General features: G+C 34.8%; 1 protein-coding gene across 1 annotated transcript; it reads left to right on the top strand.

Annotated features, from left to right (window-relative positions):
* The first annotated feature begins 807 nt into the window (after positions 1-807).
* On the top strand, positions 808-19,425 carry LOC141811705 (DNA-directed RNA polymerase III subunit 1-like). The gene is given in 28 exon segments (XM_074699746.1): positions 808-919; positions 1,010-1,139; positions 1,307-1,456; positions 2,172-2,328; positions 3,216-3,394; positions 3,473-3,585; positions 3,704-3,803; positions 4,548-4,748; positions 4,847-4,995; positions 5,081-5,222; positions 5,329-5,469; positions 6,366-6,554; positions 6,834-7,044; positions 8,165-8,258; positions 10,416-10,650; positions 10,943-11,134; positions 11,371-11,469; positions 13,554-13,757; positions 13,849-14,124; positions 16,141-16,288; positions 16,629-16,780; positions 17,531-17,686; positions 17,762-17,878; positions 18,000-18,085; positions 18,419-18,563; positions 18,565-18,624; positions 18,705-18,907; positions 19,064-19,425. Coding segments are annotated over 28 exon segments (4,152 nt in total). The 5' UTR covers positions 808-848; the 3' UTR covers positions 19,116-19,425.
* The last annotated feature ends 1,316 nt before the right edge of the window (positions 19,426-20,741 follow it).

Here is a 20,741-nt window from a genome sequence, read left to right as displayed (position 1 = left end):
GTGCAACGGTATTAGTCGCGGTTCGATCCCTAGAATTTTCCTAAATGGGGAACGCATTTTGCTATTTCCGCCGTATGCATTTACCTTGATGGTCGGTGGGAAACTTCCGTGGATATCCCACCCCAGAGATTGAGTTCATGAGACTGGGATTTATCATTTTTTTTTTTATAAAACGAAACATATTTTATTTTAAGTTTTTGTGTAATTTTTTCTATAATTTATTTTAAAGTAAACAAATTTTAAAAACATTTTCTATGTATTTTGAATTCCAAAATACCAAAACCAACCTTCATGCACCGCTCCGCCTGAGCTGAAACCCACACCACTCGCCTGAACTGAACCCCACACCAATCGAACGGCACGGTCGAGCCCTCCTAGTCCCGACCTCGTCGCATCCCCGTCTTCTCGAAGATCTCCGACTTCGCCGGCCTCTTCTCCGCCGGTGATCCCCGTCCTCACCTCCACTCTCATCTTCTGTACTCCTAGAAACCTTAGAACTTGCCGTACAGTCTGACCGGACTCTCAGCATAGCTAGGCCATGCCTCCTAGCCATCCCTTTTTCTCTGACTCCCACTTTCCAACACCGGCGACTGATTCTCTGAGAGCCGGTTAAGTCGAGCTGCGGAAGGCATAATTCCGACCATTCAGTAGGAAACCAGCTCCTGAACTGCTTCACGAGGCCACCGGTCACTTCTGGCAGTAAACGAAGCCGACGCAAAGGAAGAGCCTTAAAAGTTAAACCCTTATCAAGCTAATAAAAGGGCAAAGCTTCAGTTGCGCGGCCCTTTTCACCTGTGCTCATATTCTTATTCACCTGGAGCGATTGCTTTGGCCCCCTTTCCCCTGCGATGGCGCGGCGGGAAGAGAAGCTACGGTGCACAAAAGAACCTTACATCGAGGACGTAGGCCCTCGGCGGATGTATGCTCTAAGGGCATAATTTCAGTTCATGGAACATTTGTATTTCTTTCACTACGAACTGGGAGGTAACTGTTTTGTTGATTTGCACAGAAAGAGTATTAAGTTTAGCACGTTCTCTGGCGAGGAAATAAAGAAGTCGGCAGAAGTTCAGGTTTGGAATAATAGAATCTATGGTGCCGATTTGAGGCCCGTTCAGAATGGGCTGCTTGATCCTCGCATGGTATATTTTTTCTCCCGCAGAGCAATAGAGCATGTCGTCGTGTCTTTGTAGTTCTCAACGTACTTCATGCGGAGTGCACTTGCATTCCAATCTTTTATGATTGTTAAGCACATTGAATTGCTAAATTATTCTGATTTTCAGTATTACTGATCAAACCTAAATTGTAGGGTGCGGCAAACAAGGCTGGAGTTTGTTCTACATGCCATGGCAATTTTACAGAGTGTCCTGGGCATTTCGGGTACCTAAAGTTGACACTTCCTGTTTTCAATGTTGGCTATTTCAATTCTATACTGAACATCTTGAAGTGCATATGCAAGGTACTCTCCTGTCTGTTATTTATTTATCTTAGAGCATATCTTTTTAAAACAAACAAAGATATAGCTTTTGTATTTTTTTATTCTCGTTTATATAAGCATATATGAATTTGCCAATGTTTATAATGTTGAGCTAGAACTGTCTGTATGATTAAGTCCTCAATCCTCTCACTTTGAAGTCAGTCATGATAGTTTTTTTTATTGAGGATCTGGTATGTGATTTACTATGCTCATACAATTTTGAAGAACATATCATTATGAATTGGATAAGTTTTGTGGCTTTTGTAGTTGTATAGATTGAATGGGTCTCTAAATGTTATTGCAGAACAGCGACTACTATATAGACATTTGATTAATATAGATAATTTTCTTATGTCTATCTTTTAAATAACTTGAACTAGGTGCAGAAGGTTGATCTAGACCATATAATTAGCATAAAGTATGTTGGCTTCCATACGCAATTTTTTGATTACCTGGTAAAAAAGTTTAATCTGTTTACTACTTCATCATTAGGGATCAAATCAAACTGGAATTTATACCTATTGAGCTGCTTATGTTGCATCCAAATGATACATTTGGTAGGTTCCCAAAACAATAAAACAAATGATTTGGAGCTTTCATTCAAAATCTAATGGTGCTAGAATTGCAGCTTCAACACCCATGTGACAATTCTATTTCAGCTCTTAGGATTCTGGATTTATCTTGCTACTTTAATCAGGCCTGTGGTAGGATACTTCTCGTCGAGGATGATCGGAAGGCTTTTTTGAAAAAGATGAGAAATCCTAAAGCTGATGTATCTATGAAAAATTCTCTTATGAAGAAAATCAGAGACAAGTGCAAACTTTCTATTTGTCCATGGTGTGGAAGTAAAAATGGTCAGTAAAACTGTGCCATTATTTTTATTTTATTTTATTAGTCTCATCTATTCCTGTTTAACAGAATGAACATGACATCCAATTTTCATTCTTGGTAAAGTTACAATTGATGAAATCAATATCTGGTCTTACGCTAGATTTTTTTTTTTTAAATTTTGATCTCTGTTAGGAACAGTAGGGTATCATTACTGATTTATGCTGCACTGTTTCTCACATAAATATATCAATTTCATAGTCAAGGCATAGTCAAGGCATACTATTAATATAGTCCTCAAACTAGGTGCTTCCTTATATTATGTACTCATAGTTTATTTAAATTATTGTTATATCTAAGGGGTTGTCTACAAGGATAGATGAATAGGTGGTGAATGAGAATGGGTGGATGGACTTCGGCCCATTTACTAGGGTTGATGAGGATCCACTCATTCCTCTTTCCATTCGCCTATTTGCTTAGGAGGATGAATTAAATGATGAATAACTCAAATTGAAAAAAAAAGAGATAACAATATCCCTTTTTCTAGCTATATACTTCCCTCTCCACCCATCCATCTTAAGGTCACTCAGCCAACCTTGAAGCCTTTCCAATCCTCCCCCACTTTGTGGCAACACAAAGGTGGAATATCACCTAAAATAGAGGTTTCCAGTCTCCGCAAAATGGAAGCATTACTGAAGAGAAGAGGATGTGGAGTACAACGGTGATGATGCAATAATTGATAGATACACTACTTGAATCACATTTGAAATTGATACATATATCACCTTCGATACACACGTTTGAAGTTGATACATGCATCATGCTTCATACACAAGTTTGACATTTGTACACACAATTTGTTGCGTTCAAGTCTTGTTCTGTGATGTTTGCTTATTTATTTCTCATAATGCAGGAGTTGTTAAAAAAGCTAGATCTTCGTTAGCCATTGCTCATGATTTTTCTAGAACCATTGATGGAAGCAAAGATGAAGTTGCTGCTGCAATGTCTCACATCAGTGGCAAATTTTTGCAAATTGGGCACACGCTGAGTCCTGTTAATGTACTCTCTCTTTTCAAAAAAATGCTCGATGAGGTAGATGCTTGTTTTCAAGATGAAAATTTATGCTTTCTGCTGAGAATTGGTTGACTGTATTTTCACCCTGTGCTGCAGGACTGCGAATTGCTTAATCTTGGTGATAGACCTGAGAAACTTATTGTGACAAATATTGCTATGCCACCTGTGAGCATCCGTCCTTCTGTTGTTGTCAATGCTGGAGTTTCAAGGTCTGCATCTTAGTTTTCCCCCCTTTCTATTGGATGCATTTTAACTACCGCTCTTAATTCCTTTATCATGCCATTTACCTTGCTCTGTTGATTCTGTAACTTTTTATGTGCATTTCAGCAACGAGGATGGTATTACTATCATTCTGAAAAATATTATTAACACCAATTCTATTCTTCGAGAGGACCTTGAAGGTGCTTTACCCCCACAAAAATGTTTGGTGAGAAATTGTCCCAATTAACTTCTATGTTCACTTAATTCTTGAGTAGTATAATCATCTAAGCTGACTTATAGCTGGTTGTCTCAGTTCAATTTTCTTTCTTTTATGAATATTTCAATGGAAGCTTAGTTTATCTGTCAATTAATTTAATAACCTTGGTCTTTAACAATTTTCATAGCTGAACCTTTAGCAATTTATTTAATAACCTTGGCATTTAGCAGTCCTTAAAGCCAAACCTTTAGTAATTCAAACTATGATTTATGTTGAGCAGCCTTGGGAAAAGGCATTTTTGAATTGAAAATATGGTGACAAATGATGCTATAGGAGCTGTAAATGATTATTTCATCACCTTGGTCATGAAAGACTTGTATTGGAAGTTTTCAGTATTTGCTCCAGTATTGGTTATCAATTTTTTAGAAATGAGTTTTCTGCTTAATGATGCCATTTTTTTTTTTTTAAATTTCACATGTTTTACTCATTCTTTATGCATTCTAAAAAAACGTGTTCCATCATTTGGGATATATTTAAAGGAATAAAACCTTGTTCAATAACTTGATCTCGGATTCTACAGCTTGCTCCTATTCATATGAATAAGTTTCTTTCTTTGAATTTGTATATGGTAACATTCTATTTTCTTTTTTCATCTGACAAAAATTGTTGTCTGCACAGGGTGATTCCACACCCTTGATTCTATGGTTATGCTGGTCTTGTCTGAATCCTTTCTTCTTTCATCTTTTCTTTCAGGAATGCTGGGATCACCTTCAAATTCAAGTTGTTGAATATGTTAACAGTGAAGCCCCTTCAATTCCTGATGCAAAACATCGTGGCCTTGTTCAGAGGCTTAAAGGGAAGCAAGGGCGTTTTCGTGGTAACTTGTCTGGAAAACGTACTGAATTTACTGGAAGAACTGTCATTTCTCCAGATCCAAATTTGAAAATTACCGAGGTCAACCTTTTAAAGTTATTGCGACCTTTATTGATCCAAAATGTTTTATTCTAAATTGCCTCCTCACCTTAATCAATTGCTCTTTGATTGTATTTTAGGTTGCAATCCCTGTGCTTATGGCAAAGAAATTAACTTACCCAGAACGGGTATTTGCTCATAACATTGAAAAGTTGAGACAACGGATATGCAATGGGCCTGACAAATACCCAGGGGCGAACTTCATTTTACTACCAGATGGAGCCAGACGGTAAGTTGTTAGTTATTTGGTTTCTATTACATTGGTGAAATAAGACTATTGACTGACAACTTATTCAATAATAACTATCATGCAGGCATTTAAGATATGTGGACAAGAAAACTGCCGCTAGTGAACTAAAACATGGTTTTATAGTAGAAAGGCATTTGGAAGATGGAGATGTCGTTCTTTTTAACAGACAGCCAAGTCTGCATAGGATGTCAATTATGTGCCACAGGGTATGCATATGTATCAGTAATTCATCTCCATCAGTATTATTTATTATGCCTATGAGTTGTTTGGAATTCCATTTCATTTTCTTTTGCTGTCTTTCTGTGAACGCAGGCAAGAATAATGCCTTGGAGAACATTGAGATTTAATGAATCTGTTTGCAACCCTTACAATGCTGACTTTGATGGTGATGAGATGAATTTACATGTCCCTCAAACAGAAGAAGCACGTACTGAAGCTCTTATGCTTTTGGGGGTATTTTGTTTTCAGCCACTCTGTTGCAGCTAAATATTCTTTTACCTCTGAATTCTGTGTTCTTTTTATTGCTCTAGAACCAAGAGTTAGATATTATGATGTCCTTATTTCTGTTTACCATGATTGTAAATTCAATGCTATTTGCTGGCATATAAGGCTGCATTTGTATTGAAAAAAAATTCCTACTCTTTCTTTCTCAACAGAAAAGGGTATTTGTTTATGAAAATATGGTTGCTAGATAATTTCTATTGGTATGAGTGCATAAATAGACTGTTTCTTGTTTCTGTGACATAATCCTTTTGGAAAAAGTAATATTCAATACTTGTGAAGTTAAAAGTGATGGTGAATTTGTTCTTTTAATTATCGTTTCTTTTCCATATTCTTTTTTTATGGAAATGGTAAAGTGAAAAAGAAAATTCTTGATGCGAATGCATCCTATGACATTTTCCCTTGATATGGAAGAGTGCTATGTACTAGTGGTACAACTATTTCTGACTGAAAAGTTTCACATGTCTGATTTTTTTTCATCTTCTATTTCACCGGTATGAATATTAAGCCAATTGCAATGCTCATAAGATTCTAATACATGCCACTAAGAAGTTAATGTCGATTGAAGATAGCTTGATGAGTGAGACATGTCAATTATTCTATTGTTTCGAACCTGAGTTTTAGAAGAACATGTTGGACATTAGTGATATTATTATGCAGTGTAACCTCATGCTGTTATGTCCATTGTATTCTTCCTCGGGACCATGCATTGGCAGGAGAGCTTCATGCACCTGGCTGCCCTTTAATGTGTATTCTTGTTATAATCCATTTATCTGCTAGATATAAATTGTGCTTGCCATATTTTTTTCTAAAGAATGTTGCTGAAGCTATGTGATGCTGCTTGATAGGTTCAAAATAACTTGTGCACTCCAAAGAATGGGGAGATATTAGTTGCTTCAACACAGGATTTCCTGACTTCATCATTTCTGATTACGCGGAAAGATACCTTCTATGATCGAGCTGCATTCTCTCTTTTGTGTTCCTACATGGGTGATGCTATGGATTCTGTTGATTTGCCTACGCCAGCCATTATGAAGGTAAGATTTTTTCTTAAGCTTTATTGTATGATACAATGTCTACTTCACTGAGTGTCTCTGCTGTTAATTTGCTCTACTTGTGTTAGAAGCATAGGGCTTGCTATCCAAGCTTCAGTCTTCTCCCTTCTTTAAAATAGCCTGCTGCAATCCTTTTTTGAGTTGTTTTGGATGTTTACTCATTCCAAGTTGATTGTTTTGCCTTCAGCTATATTTTGCATTTTCCTATTAATTTTATCAAATTGTTGCTGCCATTTTAACATATTAATTTGTTCTTTGCAGCCTATTGAACTATGGACTGGGAAGCAACTTTTCAGTGTTCTTGTGCGTCCTAATGCACACACAAAGGTGTTTGTTAATCTTATAGTCAAAGAGAAAATATATACCAAAGAGACAATATATAGAAAATATGAGACCATGTGTCCTAGTGATGGATATGTATATTTTCGTAACAGTGAGCTTATAAGTGGGCAACTTGGGAAGGCTACTCTAGGTGAGCATACCCTTCATCTAATGTCTTGACAAACTTTAAGCTTTGTCTTTTAAGGAAAAATGATTTTTGGAATACTTTTTTATAGTTGACAAGATCCAGTTCTTAGTCTGACTTACCTAGCATTTTTGTGTTTTCATAAATCCTGTAAGCAAACCAGTCAAAGAAACAAGCATACTCGTATTTGAATATAACTTATTCTTCTTTTCTTGTATTCATGAGGCTACTTCTATGATAAAAGATAGTTTTTACTACTCTAATCCATCATGTGTTGCTAAGTGTAGTGACAGTTTTCTAGAAACTTTTTCCTACAATTGCTAAAATATATATTGTGATTAAAATATATTATCTTACTGGTGTTCTTGACGACCTTAAAAGGAACATAATAGCAATTTCTTATTTGGTTGCATGATGCTTACTGATTTATTGAATATTTCCATTGAATAATTGTTTGCTTCCTTTTGGCTTTCTACTATAGATGATACCTTTTGTCCATTTAAAAAGGTTGGTCAATTTTTCTTGTTTAGTGTTTTAAATTTCTAATGTTGATCAAACATAGAAGTGGTTTTGGATGATTTTATTTGTGATCCATGTGGTCCTAACTGCGAGATAACGACTAATGTTCTAAAAACAATTGTGAGAACAATTAGTTTTCAATCGACTCATGAGAAACTATTCTGTCTGGAAATTGAAATCAGAAATGTGGGCAAGCTGTAGAGGTGCTGCTCATATCACAAAACATTTGAGTTTTGCTTGTCAAGTACGACCAGTAAGGGAACTGCCCACTTTCTGATTGTCAAAGTGAAAATTGTTTTCCATGTCAATGCCGGTGATATGATAGCATACCTTGCCTACACTGAAATGGTGTGGTATAATTTACATACCAATCTGATTGATCCTTGACGCTAGAATCAAACTGAAAGCTTAATCCTGTTTTCCATTAGAAGCCCATTTGCATGAGTAGGAAAGGACATATCATATAAGATATGCACCCTAAACCATGGCTTCTTTACCAAGTCTATGTATTATGATTTGAATTTATCTTCCAATTTCTATATTATATGATTGTTTTTGCCCAAATAATGCTCATTAGTAACAACGCATAACATGTTCTTTGTTTAAGGAAATGGTAACAAGGATGGCCTATTCTCTGTTCTCTTAAGAGACTATAATTCTCATGCTGCTGCAAGTTGTATGAATCGTTTGGCTAAGCTAAGGTATTTTTTATCTGTTGTCATTCAAGTCATACACACTCTTACTGCAGCTAAATTGAATAATGCTTTGGATGCTTCAGATTGTTTCTTGGATTTCTTGCTGGTGCGGATGTGTTTACCTTTAGTACAAATTGTCCACATTGATTGCCTCCGTCTAACCATGATTTTTGGGGACAATAATGCAAGAAATAAAATGAATTTTAGGGAGGAAATCAACTCGTATTTTTGTAAACTAACATTCCTATTGTTGCATCTAGTTTTTCAAAACCTTATAGTTGTAATCAGCTTCAATTATATATATATAACTGCGTGTATGAGTGTGTGTGGACCTTCTAAAACGGTAAATAATAAGGTTACCATGGTCAATTTCTTCACCAACAACATTTTCTTCTAAGTTTATTACAGATTAGACTTACAACTCTAATGTAAAATTAGGGCAATGATAAACAACAGGACCGCGTTATGTGGTTAAAATGGCCATAAAATAAGAAGATTCATAATATAAGGAAACTGAACAAGAAAAAGAAAGAAATGTGAAGTGACTCATGGAATGACACAAGAAGAGTTACAAGAGAGATTACATCTATTACTAGAAATTCCATGAATAACTAATAATGATATTATAGGGATCTGAACAACCCCGTAAACTGCTGAATGTATATCAGTCATTCCTAGTTTGCTTCTGTGAATAGACTTTTCCAATTGGTCATCCAACACATGTAATGTAAGGTCAAATCAACCTGCATCAATGATCTCGCAGAGGAAATTTCTCTCATTCTAAACAAATTTAGTGTTGTGTGTTTACTCTATTTTTTTTTATCAAAATCAAATTTCATAATTTCCATCATGATTTTGGGATGTGATAGAAATGACAAACATAAAGGAAGGGATATCCAGAATGATTGAAGCCATGACAACTCATTCTGAGGGCCAGAGATCTGAATTATGAGTTTGCACTTGATCTAGAAACAACTTCCTAATTTTTGCTCTTCCAATTACCAAATTATTCATCCAAAAATGTGGAGCAGGTGGTAGCAGATTGCTTATCGTTAGGGCACTATCTTTGTACTCCATCTGTCATGTTTTGCTTTTTGAAAAAGTGTACTCTCATACTCCACTAGTTTGTAGTTTGGCTGATAGGACTACTTGCGGCTTGTTGCCTAAATTTAATTTTTGAGGATGTCTAATATATTTTCTTTGAGAGATACCATAACTGTCTTGTGGCAACCAGCCACCAAAAGTTTGGCTTGGAATGAGATTCTAAGGGATGCTTAAATTAAAAATCTAATTATCCTCTAGATTATTAATTTCCATGTCATCTTTTCCAAACACAACATTATTATCAACATACGCAAGTAAAATTGTTGCCACATTTTTTCTTGAATGTTCAAGGAATAGTGTAATATCCCCTAATCTTTTTGCCCTTATTTCATCTTTAACATGACTATAGTAAACCTTCCAAACCAAGCTTTTGTGGGTTTGTTTCAGAATTCAGACCACGCATGGTTTATTCAATCTGCATACATTAAATATCCATGGAAAGGAGTGTTGTTCGAATCAAACTGAAGTATATTCCATCTAAAAGGCATTCACGGGGAAAAAAGAGATTCAAACAATTTTCATTTTAGCTATGGGAGGGAGAATTTCTTGATAGTCTACCACATAGCTGTACGTGTGGGTGACCTTTTATCATATGCCTTTCCTAATATCTTACACCTTTGCAGTGAACCATCTATTTTATAGTTTAGGCTATAAACTCTTTTACATCCCATATAACTTTAAGTTTTTTTGCTCTTTTCCATCACATCATTTCCTATATCATTGATGCGTGGATCCCTTTTTAGAAGATATTTAATCAACTGTGCGTTTTTCTTTGCTTTCCTTCCACAATCATTTGTGTTGTGTGGAAGGCTAGTATTTGACTTAATTCTTCATGGCTCATGCTGTTAATTTGTCCTTACATCCTTGAAAGTCATATTATTTTGCCATTTATGTGCAACTGGAGCTGTTACAATGTTAAATTGTTGCAAACATTGTTATGCTCTATGCAACTCAAATTTTGTAATAATATATGCAAACACTGATAAGCCCAAGATGGCTTTGATATTCTATTTTACTAGTTATGTTCAACTATATATTACTGGACTGCCCTTTACTCAGTGCTAGGTGGATAGGGAACCATGGATTTTCAATTGGCATTGATGATGTCCAGCCAGGAGAACATCTCACTTCGCAAAAGAAGAAAAAAATTGATGATGGATACAGAGAATGCTATGACCTTATTTCTTCATATAGCCAAGGAAAACTTACATTGCAGCCTGGTTGCAATGCAGCTCAGACCTTGGAACATAAGATAACAAATGTATTAAATGAAATACGAGCTACTGCTGGAAATGTAAGGGCACTGTTATTTTTGTATCTCTTAGTCCTTTTCTGAACGTTTAGCATTTTGTGCTTATGTAACTATTATCCTCTGGTATTTCTTCCTTCCAATAGATTATCATCTATAGACTAATAAAGGTCAATGTGGTTTTTTTCAGTTTGAAGTCTAATGCTGTATGACCAAATTACTGTCGCAGTTAATATAAAAATTCTTACAGTATCTAAGAGCTTTGCTCTTAGTTTTAAGTTTTAAGAGCTTTTTTAATATAAAACATGCAGGCTAGTTTCTTATCCTTCTATTTTAGGTTTGCATGGATGAACTTCACTGGAGAAACAGTCCCTTGATTATGTCACAGTGTGGCTCTAAAGGATCTCCAATCAATATCAGCCAGATGATAGCATGTGTTGGTCAACAATCAGTTGGGGGTCATCGTGCTCCTAATGGATTTATAGATCGAACTCTTCCACATTTCACTATCAATTCAAAGACTCCAGCTGTAAGTTCAGTGATAGTATGCTCATTCTCTGAACCATGTCTCTGAAATATATGTGCATTGTCTGTTTTCTGATACAAAACATTGACCTTTTTTGCATGCCCTAACTGTGCATTCATTGCCAATCGTTTGACCTCTTATATAATTAGTGTCTTAAACTTTATTGATGCATATGTGAGATTTATAGGCTTTAAGTTTGTACACCTTAAAATTCAAATTGTTATTTTTGTGGATTATAGGCTAAAGGCTTTGTTGCTAATTCATTTTACACTGGCTTGACGGCTACGGAGTTCTTCTTCCATACAATGGGTGGACGAGAAGGTCTTGTGGACACAGCAGTATGGATCACTTCGCATGACATTAACAATTGCATATCTAAAAGTTGTTTGAATGTTCAATATTTTTCATTGTAATTTAGATTTATTTAGTTTGAGTAACAGTAGTGCATCTGTCAATTCACTAGGAATTTTCATGTGCATCATATACAAACCTAGGTAAATTAAGTTGAGTGATGAATGAATAGATTGAGATAGGGTCAACTTGGAATCCATAGTTTGAAAAGACGTGGTTATCATAATTTGCAAATGGTTCAGCACTTCAATCTGTTTTCTCAGGTAATTTTCTGCAAGTATTTTTTTTATAAGGAAAGGGTTTATTAAGGACCTAGTATATCATTGAAATTTACTTACAACATGTTATCTAACAAATGCATAAGTTAAGTGGGTAGCTCATGCAAATGCAAAACATGGATTTTTCTCATTTTGTTGTGTCTTGCATACCACTTGCTTATATCATCTCTATACCATGGTTAAAATGGCCCTCGAATCCTAAGAATGTGATAGATAATTAATTTTTGGAGTGTTACTTGGACAGATAGTGATCGGATGTCCCACTGAATTCTTTTAGTGGTCCAAATCATGACCTCTTATTGGTAGTATCTGTCTGATTGTATTCAACTTATAACAATTTGCATCTCGTCATTCTCAATGAAATTAATCTGTAAGAACCATCCTTTTTCCAATTTTGTAAATTTGCAATCAACATTGTCAAATTATGATTCATATCGTGAATCATTGTTGGTGAATTTTCAAATTGTTTCATTGTAAGATAAGGCGCGGTTAAATGTTATCAATCAAGTGAAATCTTTTCAACCTTTAAATGAAATAATTATTAATCCCTTAAATATATAAAAATCATGTTATTATCCTCTTGAATAGCACAAGACAATCTGTAGTTCTCATCTCATTAACTTCATCCTCACCATCAACTTCAAATCTTGATGCAACAAGACTATTCTTCCTGTCAATCATTGTTGAGTTTAGACTTCTCCCTCGCCTTCCATCTAGGTCTTCAAAAAGTCTTCTATGTCGTCATCGACTCCAAGATTCCATCCTTTCCAACCTCTCCACTTGTATGGTGTGACAAAAGATTCATAGTGGGGTGGGTTTAATTTTTTAGTTTATTTAATGGGATGGATTGAATTTCTGATCCGATTTATTCTCTTTTCTGGAATGTCAGAAAATATGAGTCGCTTCAAATCATACTGATTTAAAAAATTTCAGTACCTATCTTTAATACTTACCAATTTACATTTAACTTGTACCATTTTATATGGACAAAATTGTGATTCTGTGAGCCATATGATGACAACTATTGCTGCAACTTCCATCATCAACTATGCTTATTAAAGTTTTACAGAGTTATATATAGCTGAGTGAATGGCATTTCTTTCACCTAGATTCTTTGCTTTCGAATATTCATCTGGCTGTTCTCTCCTGTCATGTTCAATAACTATATCTTCATAATGATTATACCAAGTACGTTGTTAGAATAGCAATTATGAAACACCTGTATCCTGTGGACTGTGGTCATAACTTTTTTTGCTATATTAAATTTTCCATAACAGCTTTATACAGAAATTTAAATTTGCACTGCATGGTCTCTTCCCTTCTCATATATATGCATTATGTATTGCTCGATGGTTGTCAACGTTTACAGACAAATTTATGTTTAATATGCTAGGGAGTCAAGGGGAGAAACTGGATATGAGAAAGTAGAAAGATTCCTAGGGTAAACAGTGAGAAACTAGACAATCGCTATAAATCTGTCTCTTGTTGTAGATGTGTGTTTGTGGGAGATCGACTACCAATTTCATATTTTAATACGCACTTAAAGAGAAAGAAAATGAGAAGAAGACAAGTAAAAATAGAATAGTAGAGGAAAGCTGATGCACTCACTTTTAATTTCTATTTTACTTACTATCATCAGCTTTAAAGCTAAAACTAAAATGGTTAGAAACTAAATTATCTGTAAACTTATTTAATCATCATTTGACATATAAGGTAGCTGCATAAACTATTTCTGGGATGAACTGGAGATATTTGGATCTTAAAGTGTCATAATTCTTATGTTTGGAGATCAGGTAAAAACAGCAGAAACTGGATACATGTCTCGCAGATTGATGAAAGGCTTGGAAGATCTCTCCATTTATTATGATCAGACAGTGCGCAATGCTAGTGGTGGTATAGTACAGTTTGTTTATGGAGATGATGGCATGGATCCTGCAAAGATGGAAGGCAAAGATGGTATTCCCTTAAATTTGGATCAATTGTTTATGAAGATTATGGTTAGTAGTTTATCATTCAAAATGCAGTTTGGTTTTTTTGGTTTCTTAACAAGAGCATCTGCAGAACAGATTTTTATCTTCTGACTTACAGGCAACTTGCCCTCCTACAGAAAAGAACATGTTATCTCCCACAGAAATTTCAAAAATTGTGGACAACAGATTGGCAAAGCATGATATGTCTCCTGAGGGTGGTTGCTCTGCTGCCTTCAACAAACTGTTGTGTGAGTTTGTCCATAAACGTGCTGCTGCTTTAGCAAACACAAGGAAATCACTTCAACTTGATGAAGCTGTTGTAGAGGAGAAGCATTCCACTGCATTGGAAAATATCGTTGCTAATATATCAGGAATTTCTTCTAGACAACTGGAGGTTTGATTAGCATTGTTGTATTACAATAATTCTGTTTCTAGGTGATCTGGAGTTTAAACAGAATGCTTTTGACTCTTTTTCCAGTTTAGTACTAATTAGATTCATGCTGGTCTTTAGAATTTGCAGGTAACCATATATTGGCTTGAAACATTCTGTTAAAGAGTATTAGAGTCAGTATTAGTAGGAGTCATATATTAGTACATCTAGGTTTAAGGTTTTGTCCACTGACCTCAAACTTTGCACATTCAAATAGTAAACGTTTTTACTGTTATTTGAGCATGGTTCTTAAATTTAGTCATTTCATGCTGTATCAAAGTGTGGTAGATATCCTTTTTCATGTATTGTTAGTTTCCAAATACAATGTAATCTATAATCGCTGTCAAGTAGTTTAGATTAAAGCATGATATTTTATTCCTGAACATTTGCATGTCTTTTGCCACTGGCCCATCATGTAAATGACAACAAATGGGCAAATTAGTGAGGAGTAACTTTTATTGGTCAAGAATGAAAACTTGGAGATATGATCAATTAAGTTGAAGTGAAATCGGTTTAGTTGTATTGAGTGTATTAGTTACAATAATGTCCTTAAGTATCACTAGGCTCGACAATTTGGTTAATTAACTTTCAGATTGTTCCACCCTGGTGTGAGTTGTTAGATCTATATAATTACAAGTGACAGCACCAATGATTTTCAGATAACAAAGCATCCACATTGCTGCACATCATCATAAGCATACTAGCTGACTGTCAAATAAGCAACTTCCATAGCTATGCTGATGTGGCTTTTATGTGGCCGCTGCTAGGGACGGATCTAGAAATTAGAATTGGGCTGGGCTTTGGGTGTGGAAGGGGTGGGCTTTAGTGGGCTAAGTAATTGATAGGGGGTGTGGATGTGGAAGGGGTGTGGAAGGGCTAAGCTTTAGGGGCTTTAGTGGGCTTTGGGTGTGGAATTAGAGTTTCGCTGCATGGCCTGCCCAGACAATTGATAGGGGTAGCAGATTTTTTTTGGCTGAGCTAGGGCCTAGGATAGCCTTGCTTAAGATCCGTCTCTGGCCGCTGCTAAAGGTGATTTTACTGATGTGGATGTTAAGTCAGCTTCCATATCATGGGCCAATTAGTATTAAGTAAACATAACAGATGGAAACTTGTATGACAATCATAATTTAAAATCTCGAGCTGTTTCACACGATTCAAGCAAAATATCTCATTCCACCGTGGACTGGCACCGGCACAAGCACGACTCCGGTGCCGACGCACCACGACATGTCCAGATGCGTCGTGTGGGTCCGGCGACACATCCGAACTCGTCGTGCATGTTCGCTGTCGCTGATGGCGCGGAGGGGTAAGGTTTTTAATTTAGGTTTAATTAAATAATTTAGGTTGATAATTTTAATCAACTCCTAGCTATATTGAGATAATTTAAATAGGTTTAATTAAAACCTAATAAAATTATCTCATTAATTTAATATATAATATATATATTTTAAAAATTATTTTATTTTTTATTTTTGAATATTTAGATTAAATTTTTTATTTTTAGTTAATATATTTTATATTTAAAAAATATTGAAATTATATCGATACAGTATGATATGATATCGAAACTTTATCGTTCCGATTTAGGATCGAAACCTCGGCATGACTCGAGATTTTAAATCATGATGACAATTCTGAAGTTCAGTGTCTAAAGTGAGAAAAATTGTTTCTGGGATACAATTGAATCTGAGCCATCTTTTAGGTACCATTACCATTTATTTAATTAAACGTGGGAAAAAATATTACACTGTTTCACTATAGATGTATGAATAAATTATGGATTTCAAATTTTGTAAAGCTAATTCCTAGACAGAGTTTGGGTGTGTCCAAAGTTCTTTAATTTGAGTTTCACATGCATCTGATGTTTATCATGTTCACTATGAGTGATCTTCTAAATTTATTTCTAGGATTGGGATTCTTTCAGTACCTTAGTGTTCAAAAGATTTGTTGTGTTTAAAATCCTTCTGTTATTTGCTACAGGTTTTTCTAGAGACATGTATATCACGTTATCATTCGAAAAAAGTTGAAGCTGGAGCATCAATTGGTGCAATTGGAGCCCAAAGCATCGGAGAGCCAGGGACTCAAATGACATTGAAAACTTTTCACTTTGCTGGAGTTGCTAGCATGAGTATCCTTTAGTGATTTATGTTAAACTGATGAATCTATGGGTTGGTGTTTTTCATGCTATTGTGAAAAGGCTAGTATAGTTCTATTTCCTCAGTGGATTTTGCCTAATGCACATGCTCACTTGTGATTTTTATCCTTTCACATCTAATTCATATTCTTAATTTGCATGTAATTCTTAATCTTGTGCTATTCCCTGTGGTCTGTTTGTAGACGTAGCTCTCTCACTTTGTTTTAATATTTACATTATTTATTCCTTTCACATCAACTGTGGACATTTCATGCATCTTTCTGTTGGATTTATCAAGTATGACAATAGAAGTTATTTCTTGACTGAACATCAGATGTCACTCTTGGGGTTCCGCGTATCAAGGAAATAATAAATGCAGCAAAAAACATAAGCACACCGATTATTACTGCTGCACTTGAAACGGATAACAATGTCATTTTTGCACGCATGGTGAAAAGCTCAATTGAGAAAACAACCCTAGGGGAAGTAAGTTTTTTGCTACAGAAAAAATGTCTTCCCTTGGATGCCTTGTAATGTTAAGGCATTGGAGATCCTTTCTTTTCTAGTTAAATCTTTTGCTATAGTGTAGAGTTCTCCAGTACTTACTCATTGGAAGAAATATAGTGGAAATTAACAACATAAGGGACAAAGTGCGCTTTGCTAGATCTTTTCTATTCTACTTTCCCTTGTTCTTATTTAAGTTTTTGCAGCTTCCTGGATCTAATTTCCATTAATACCTTCTTAAGACATCTTGTTTTAGACTCCTTTTACCCTCAGTCCATCCTCCACCCAAATTTTCATAATCAAACCTGAATTAAGCCCAAATTTTCATGAAGCAGGACTCAGCACATGCAACGCCACCTATATTTTCTATCTCCATTTTCTGCTTGAGTGTTAGATGTTTCAGCATCAGATAACTAATATGTCCAAATCTAGTTCTATGCTGCCTTGTACCACCCAGTACAAGTCATTTGAGCCTTGGAACTAATTTTAAATAAATAAATAAATGATCCAGTTTAGTCATTTGTAATTTTTCTGATGTGGTATGGTTCACTAGATGTACTGGTCTCAACAGATCGCCAAGATCGACATCAGACCAGAATTTTAAATATGTTATTTTTTTTTGTTTTGGATGTTAGAAAGCGAAGACAAAATCTAGGAGAAACTTTGTTCTTTCCACCTTTTTTATGGCAGACTTCCAACTCTGTAGCTACTGATCCTCTTGTTATCATGAAGGTTGCCAAAGCAGTAAAGATAGTGTTGAGCTCAGGTCAACCATATATATCTATAAAACTTGACATGGACCTAATTGAAGCATTACATATGGGAATCACTGCTGAATCTGTTCGTCACTCAATCCTTAATCATCGAAAAATAAAGCTAAAAGAAGAGGTGAAGTATTTTCCTTTTTATAAAAATAATATATTAGTTCATCATTATCAGTCTCCATTATCTTTTTTCCAACAGCATGTATCCAGTGTAAGCCATGAGAAGTTGAAAATATACACCCGAGAAGTTGATAGAAGAAACCTTCAGTTTGAACTACACAATTTAAAATCCATGCTTCCTAAGGTTGTTGTGAAGGTAAATTGCACGAACTGCTTTTAGTTTCATTTAGTACAATTAACTTCCTCATGGAAATTCTATGATTATTTCAACCATTTACTGTAAAATTAAGGTGCTAGGCGTTGTATTGGTTTCTCAGGGCATCCCATCTGTTGAGCGAGCAATTATCAATGAAAAGAAAGTTGACAATGAAAAGAAGGTAGAATACAGCCTATTGGTGGAAGGGTCAGTATGCAAACTTCTGTTCTGTTATTTAACGTTTGTATATTCTAATTTTTCATTTGAAAAACTCCCCAAAACATGCGAGGTTCTTTACAATGGTCAATTCCTGATATAACAATTTTCATGGAAATATCTAGTTTATTTTATGATTTGTAGTTATCTCTTTTTCTTGATCTACAAATGAATTTGGCTGCATGGTAGGTCATCTGGGGTTAGCAAACCATGGAATTATGAGACTAAAACTTTTGATGCTAGTCAGAGTTTTGCTGGTTTTATCATTCTGGTGTTTTTGAAACGCAGCACTAACAGATTTTCTAAACTTCTTGCGGAGTACAGGACAAACCTTTTACGTGTCATGGGAACTCAGGGAATCGATGGAAGAAAAACAACAAGTAACCATGTCATTGAAGTTCAGCAGACGCTTGGAATTGAAGCTGCAAGGAAGTGCATCATTAATGAAATTCAGTATACCATGCGAAACCCATGGCATGAGTATCGATGTTCGCCATATGATGCTTCTAGGGGATCTTATGACTTATAAGGTGATAATAAATCTGACAGAATATACTTGTACACTTTGCTTCATTGAAATTTTTGTAATTGCTTTCAATTTTCTTAACAGGGTGAAGTTCTCGGGATTACAAGATTTGGCATTTCAAAAATGAAAGAAAGTGTTCTGATGCTTGCTTCCTTTGAGAAAACCGCCGAGCACCTGTTCAATGCTTCCTATTCCGGCAGGGATGATCCAATCGAGGGAGTGAGTGAGTGTATCATAATGGGCATCCCCATGCAACTCGGTACTGGAATACTTAAAGTCAGACAAAGGTACATAATGTCAATACTGTATGTCATTTAGCTCATGTGTACTTACAGCTCATCGAACTTGCGATATACTTTAGTCGATTGCGGAATCCTTGTTCTGAAAGCACTTTTGTTTAAACAATCACACATTGACTACTGATCAGCTTTTCCTCTTGTTAGGGTCGAAAAACTTCCTGAACTCAAGTACGCATCTGATCCAATTATACCCTGAAAGCTTTAGTCAAAAAGCAGCACTTGTGTTCATCAATCCGGTACAGGACGACTGCACAGTTAATGTATAATGTATAATGTAGATATTTATTTTAATAAGTTAATTTACTTAATTGCAATGCATTTCTCCCAATTAAGTGATTAATTCTGATCCCTTGTGTCTAACCTATTTATTACATATCAAATTCTCCCAATGAAGGTATGCTTGTATGTTGGAGAAAGAAAATGTACCATGCTCCAAAACAGGAGAGGTATGAACCACTGTTAATGATCATGTAAAATTTATAGGGCAGATTTAAAATGCCCTCAAACAGTTGCTAACTGTTTTGGAAATGTTTTAGAGTTTGATTATCCTTAAGACACAAGGAACACAGTCTTGAAGGCAAAGGTAAGCTAGTATTATTACCTCTTCCACTGGCACAATAAACTAATGAAGAAAGGGGAAGAAGAGGGTCACACGTCGTTGCCCAATCATTTGAGTTTTATCTAGTTCATGGTTCCCACTATTTGCAATGTCAATGATTGAAGCTGTATGATGGTATTAAAATGAAATATTCATCAACCCAATAAATTAAAAGGATATAATGATGCAACTGTAAAGTGTTTAGTGGACTATTCAAGTATTTATCGTTTGAATCTCAATTTTGATGTATTGTTGTATGATATTTTCTTTTAAAATAAAGCTTCTTGTTACAACAAATTCTTGTCACAATAAATCTGTACCGTTCGATTTTAAAGTTAAGATTAAATTCAGGTCGTAGATTGAATGGGTGATTGTGATGGTTTGGATTTAATCTTCTATTTTAAAATCTAACGGTCCAGATTTATTGTTTGAATTTGTGACAGGAATTTGTTGTGACAAGATAATTGTTCCTTTTTGTGGGATGAAAATTTTGAGATGTTGGCTGTTGGATGATGGATGGGTTGTTTGTGGGGTCGTTCATTTAAAAAAAAATAAAAATAGGGAAAATTTCAAAACATGTTTTGTAAATTGTATTTTAAAATTTTATTAGTGAGTAATTACTTTTATATATTGCTGATTTGGGTGCCATTTAAGATGTTAAATATCTGTGGTATGTTGATAATCTCTTTTAAAAATTTATTGATTTAATATTCTTTTTTATATTTCTCACCGTTTATTATAGAATTCCATGAAATAAAAAAATAAATACAAATGATAAAAATTTTGTTTTTTTACGAAACCTGAATTTTTATAATAATTTATTTAAAAAACTATGTGAATGTAAATTTCTAACTCAGATCCTTAATTTTATATATATCCAGACTTAATTAGTAAGAATTTGATTTGTAAATTCGGATTTGACTAATTGAATTTTAATTTTATAAAATTCTTAAAAATTTGAATTTCTACTATGAATTGTTATAAAATATAAAATTTAATTTTGTAAAATTTTAATTTCAATGTTGTGAAATCCAAATCCAAATTCCTTTATAAAATTTTACGAAATTCACACTTTAATTTGGACTTAGAATTTCCTATAAAAAAATTGTTATAAAAGAAATGAATATTATAAAACTGATTTTTCATATAAAATTTATCAGAAAATCATGAGAAATTGAAGGCACCATTTTGAAAAAATGATAAATGCTTGCAAAGAAATTTAGT

Source organism: Curcuma longa, chromosome 17 (assembly GCF_044706935.1).
Source record: "Curcuma longa cultivar G26 ecotype Majalengka, Jawa Barat chromosome 17, ITB_CL_G26_1.1, whole genome shotgun sequence".
Lineage (NCBI taxonomy): Eukaryota > Viridiplantae > Streptophyta > Magnoliopsida > Zingiberales > Zingiberaceae > Curcuma > Curcuma longa.
This window is presented reverse-complemented; position numbering and strand designations above follow the sequence as displayed.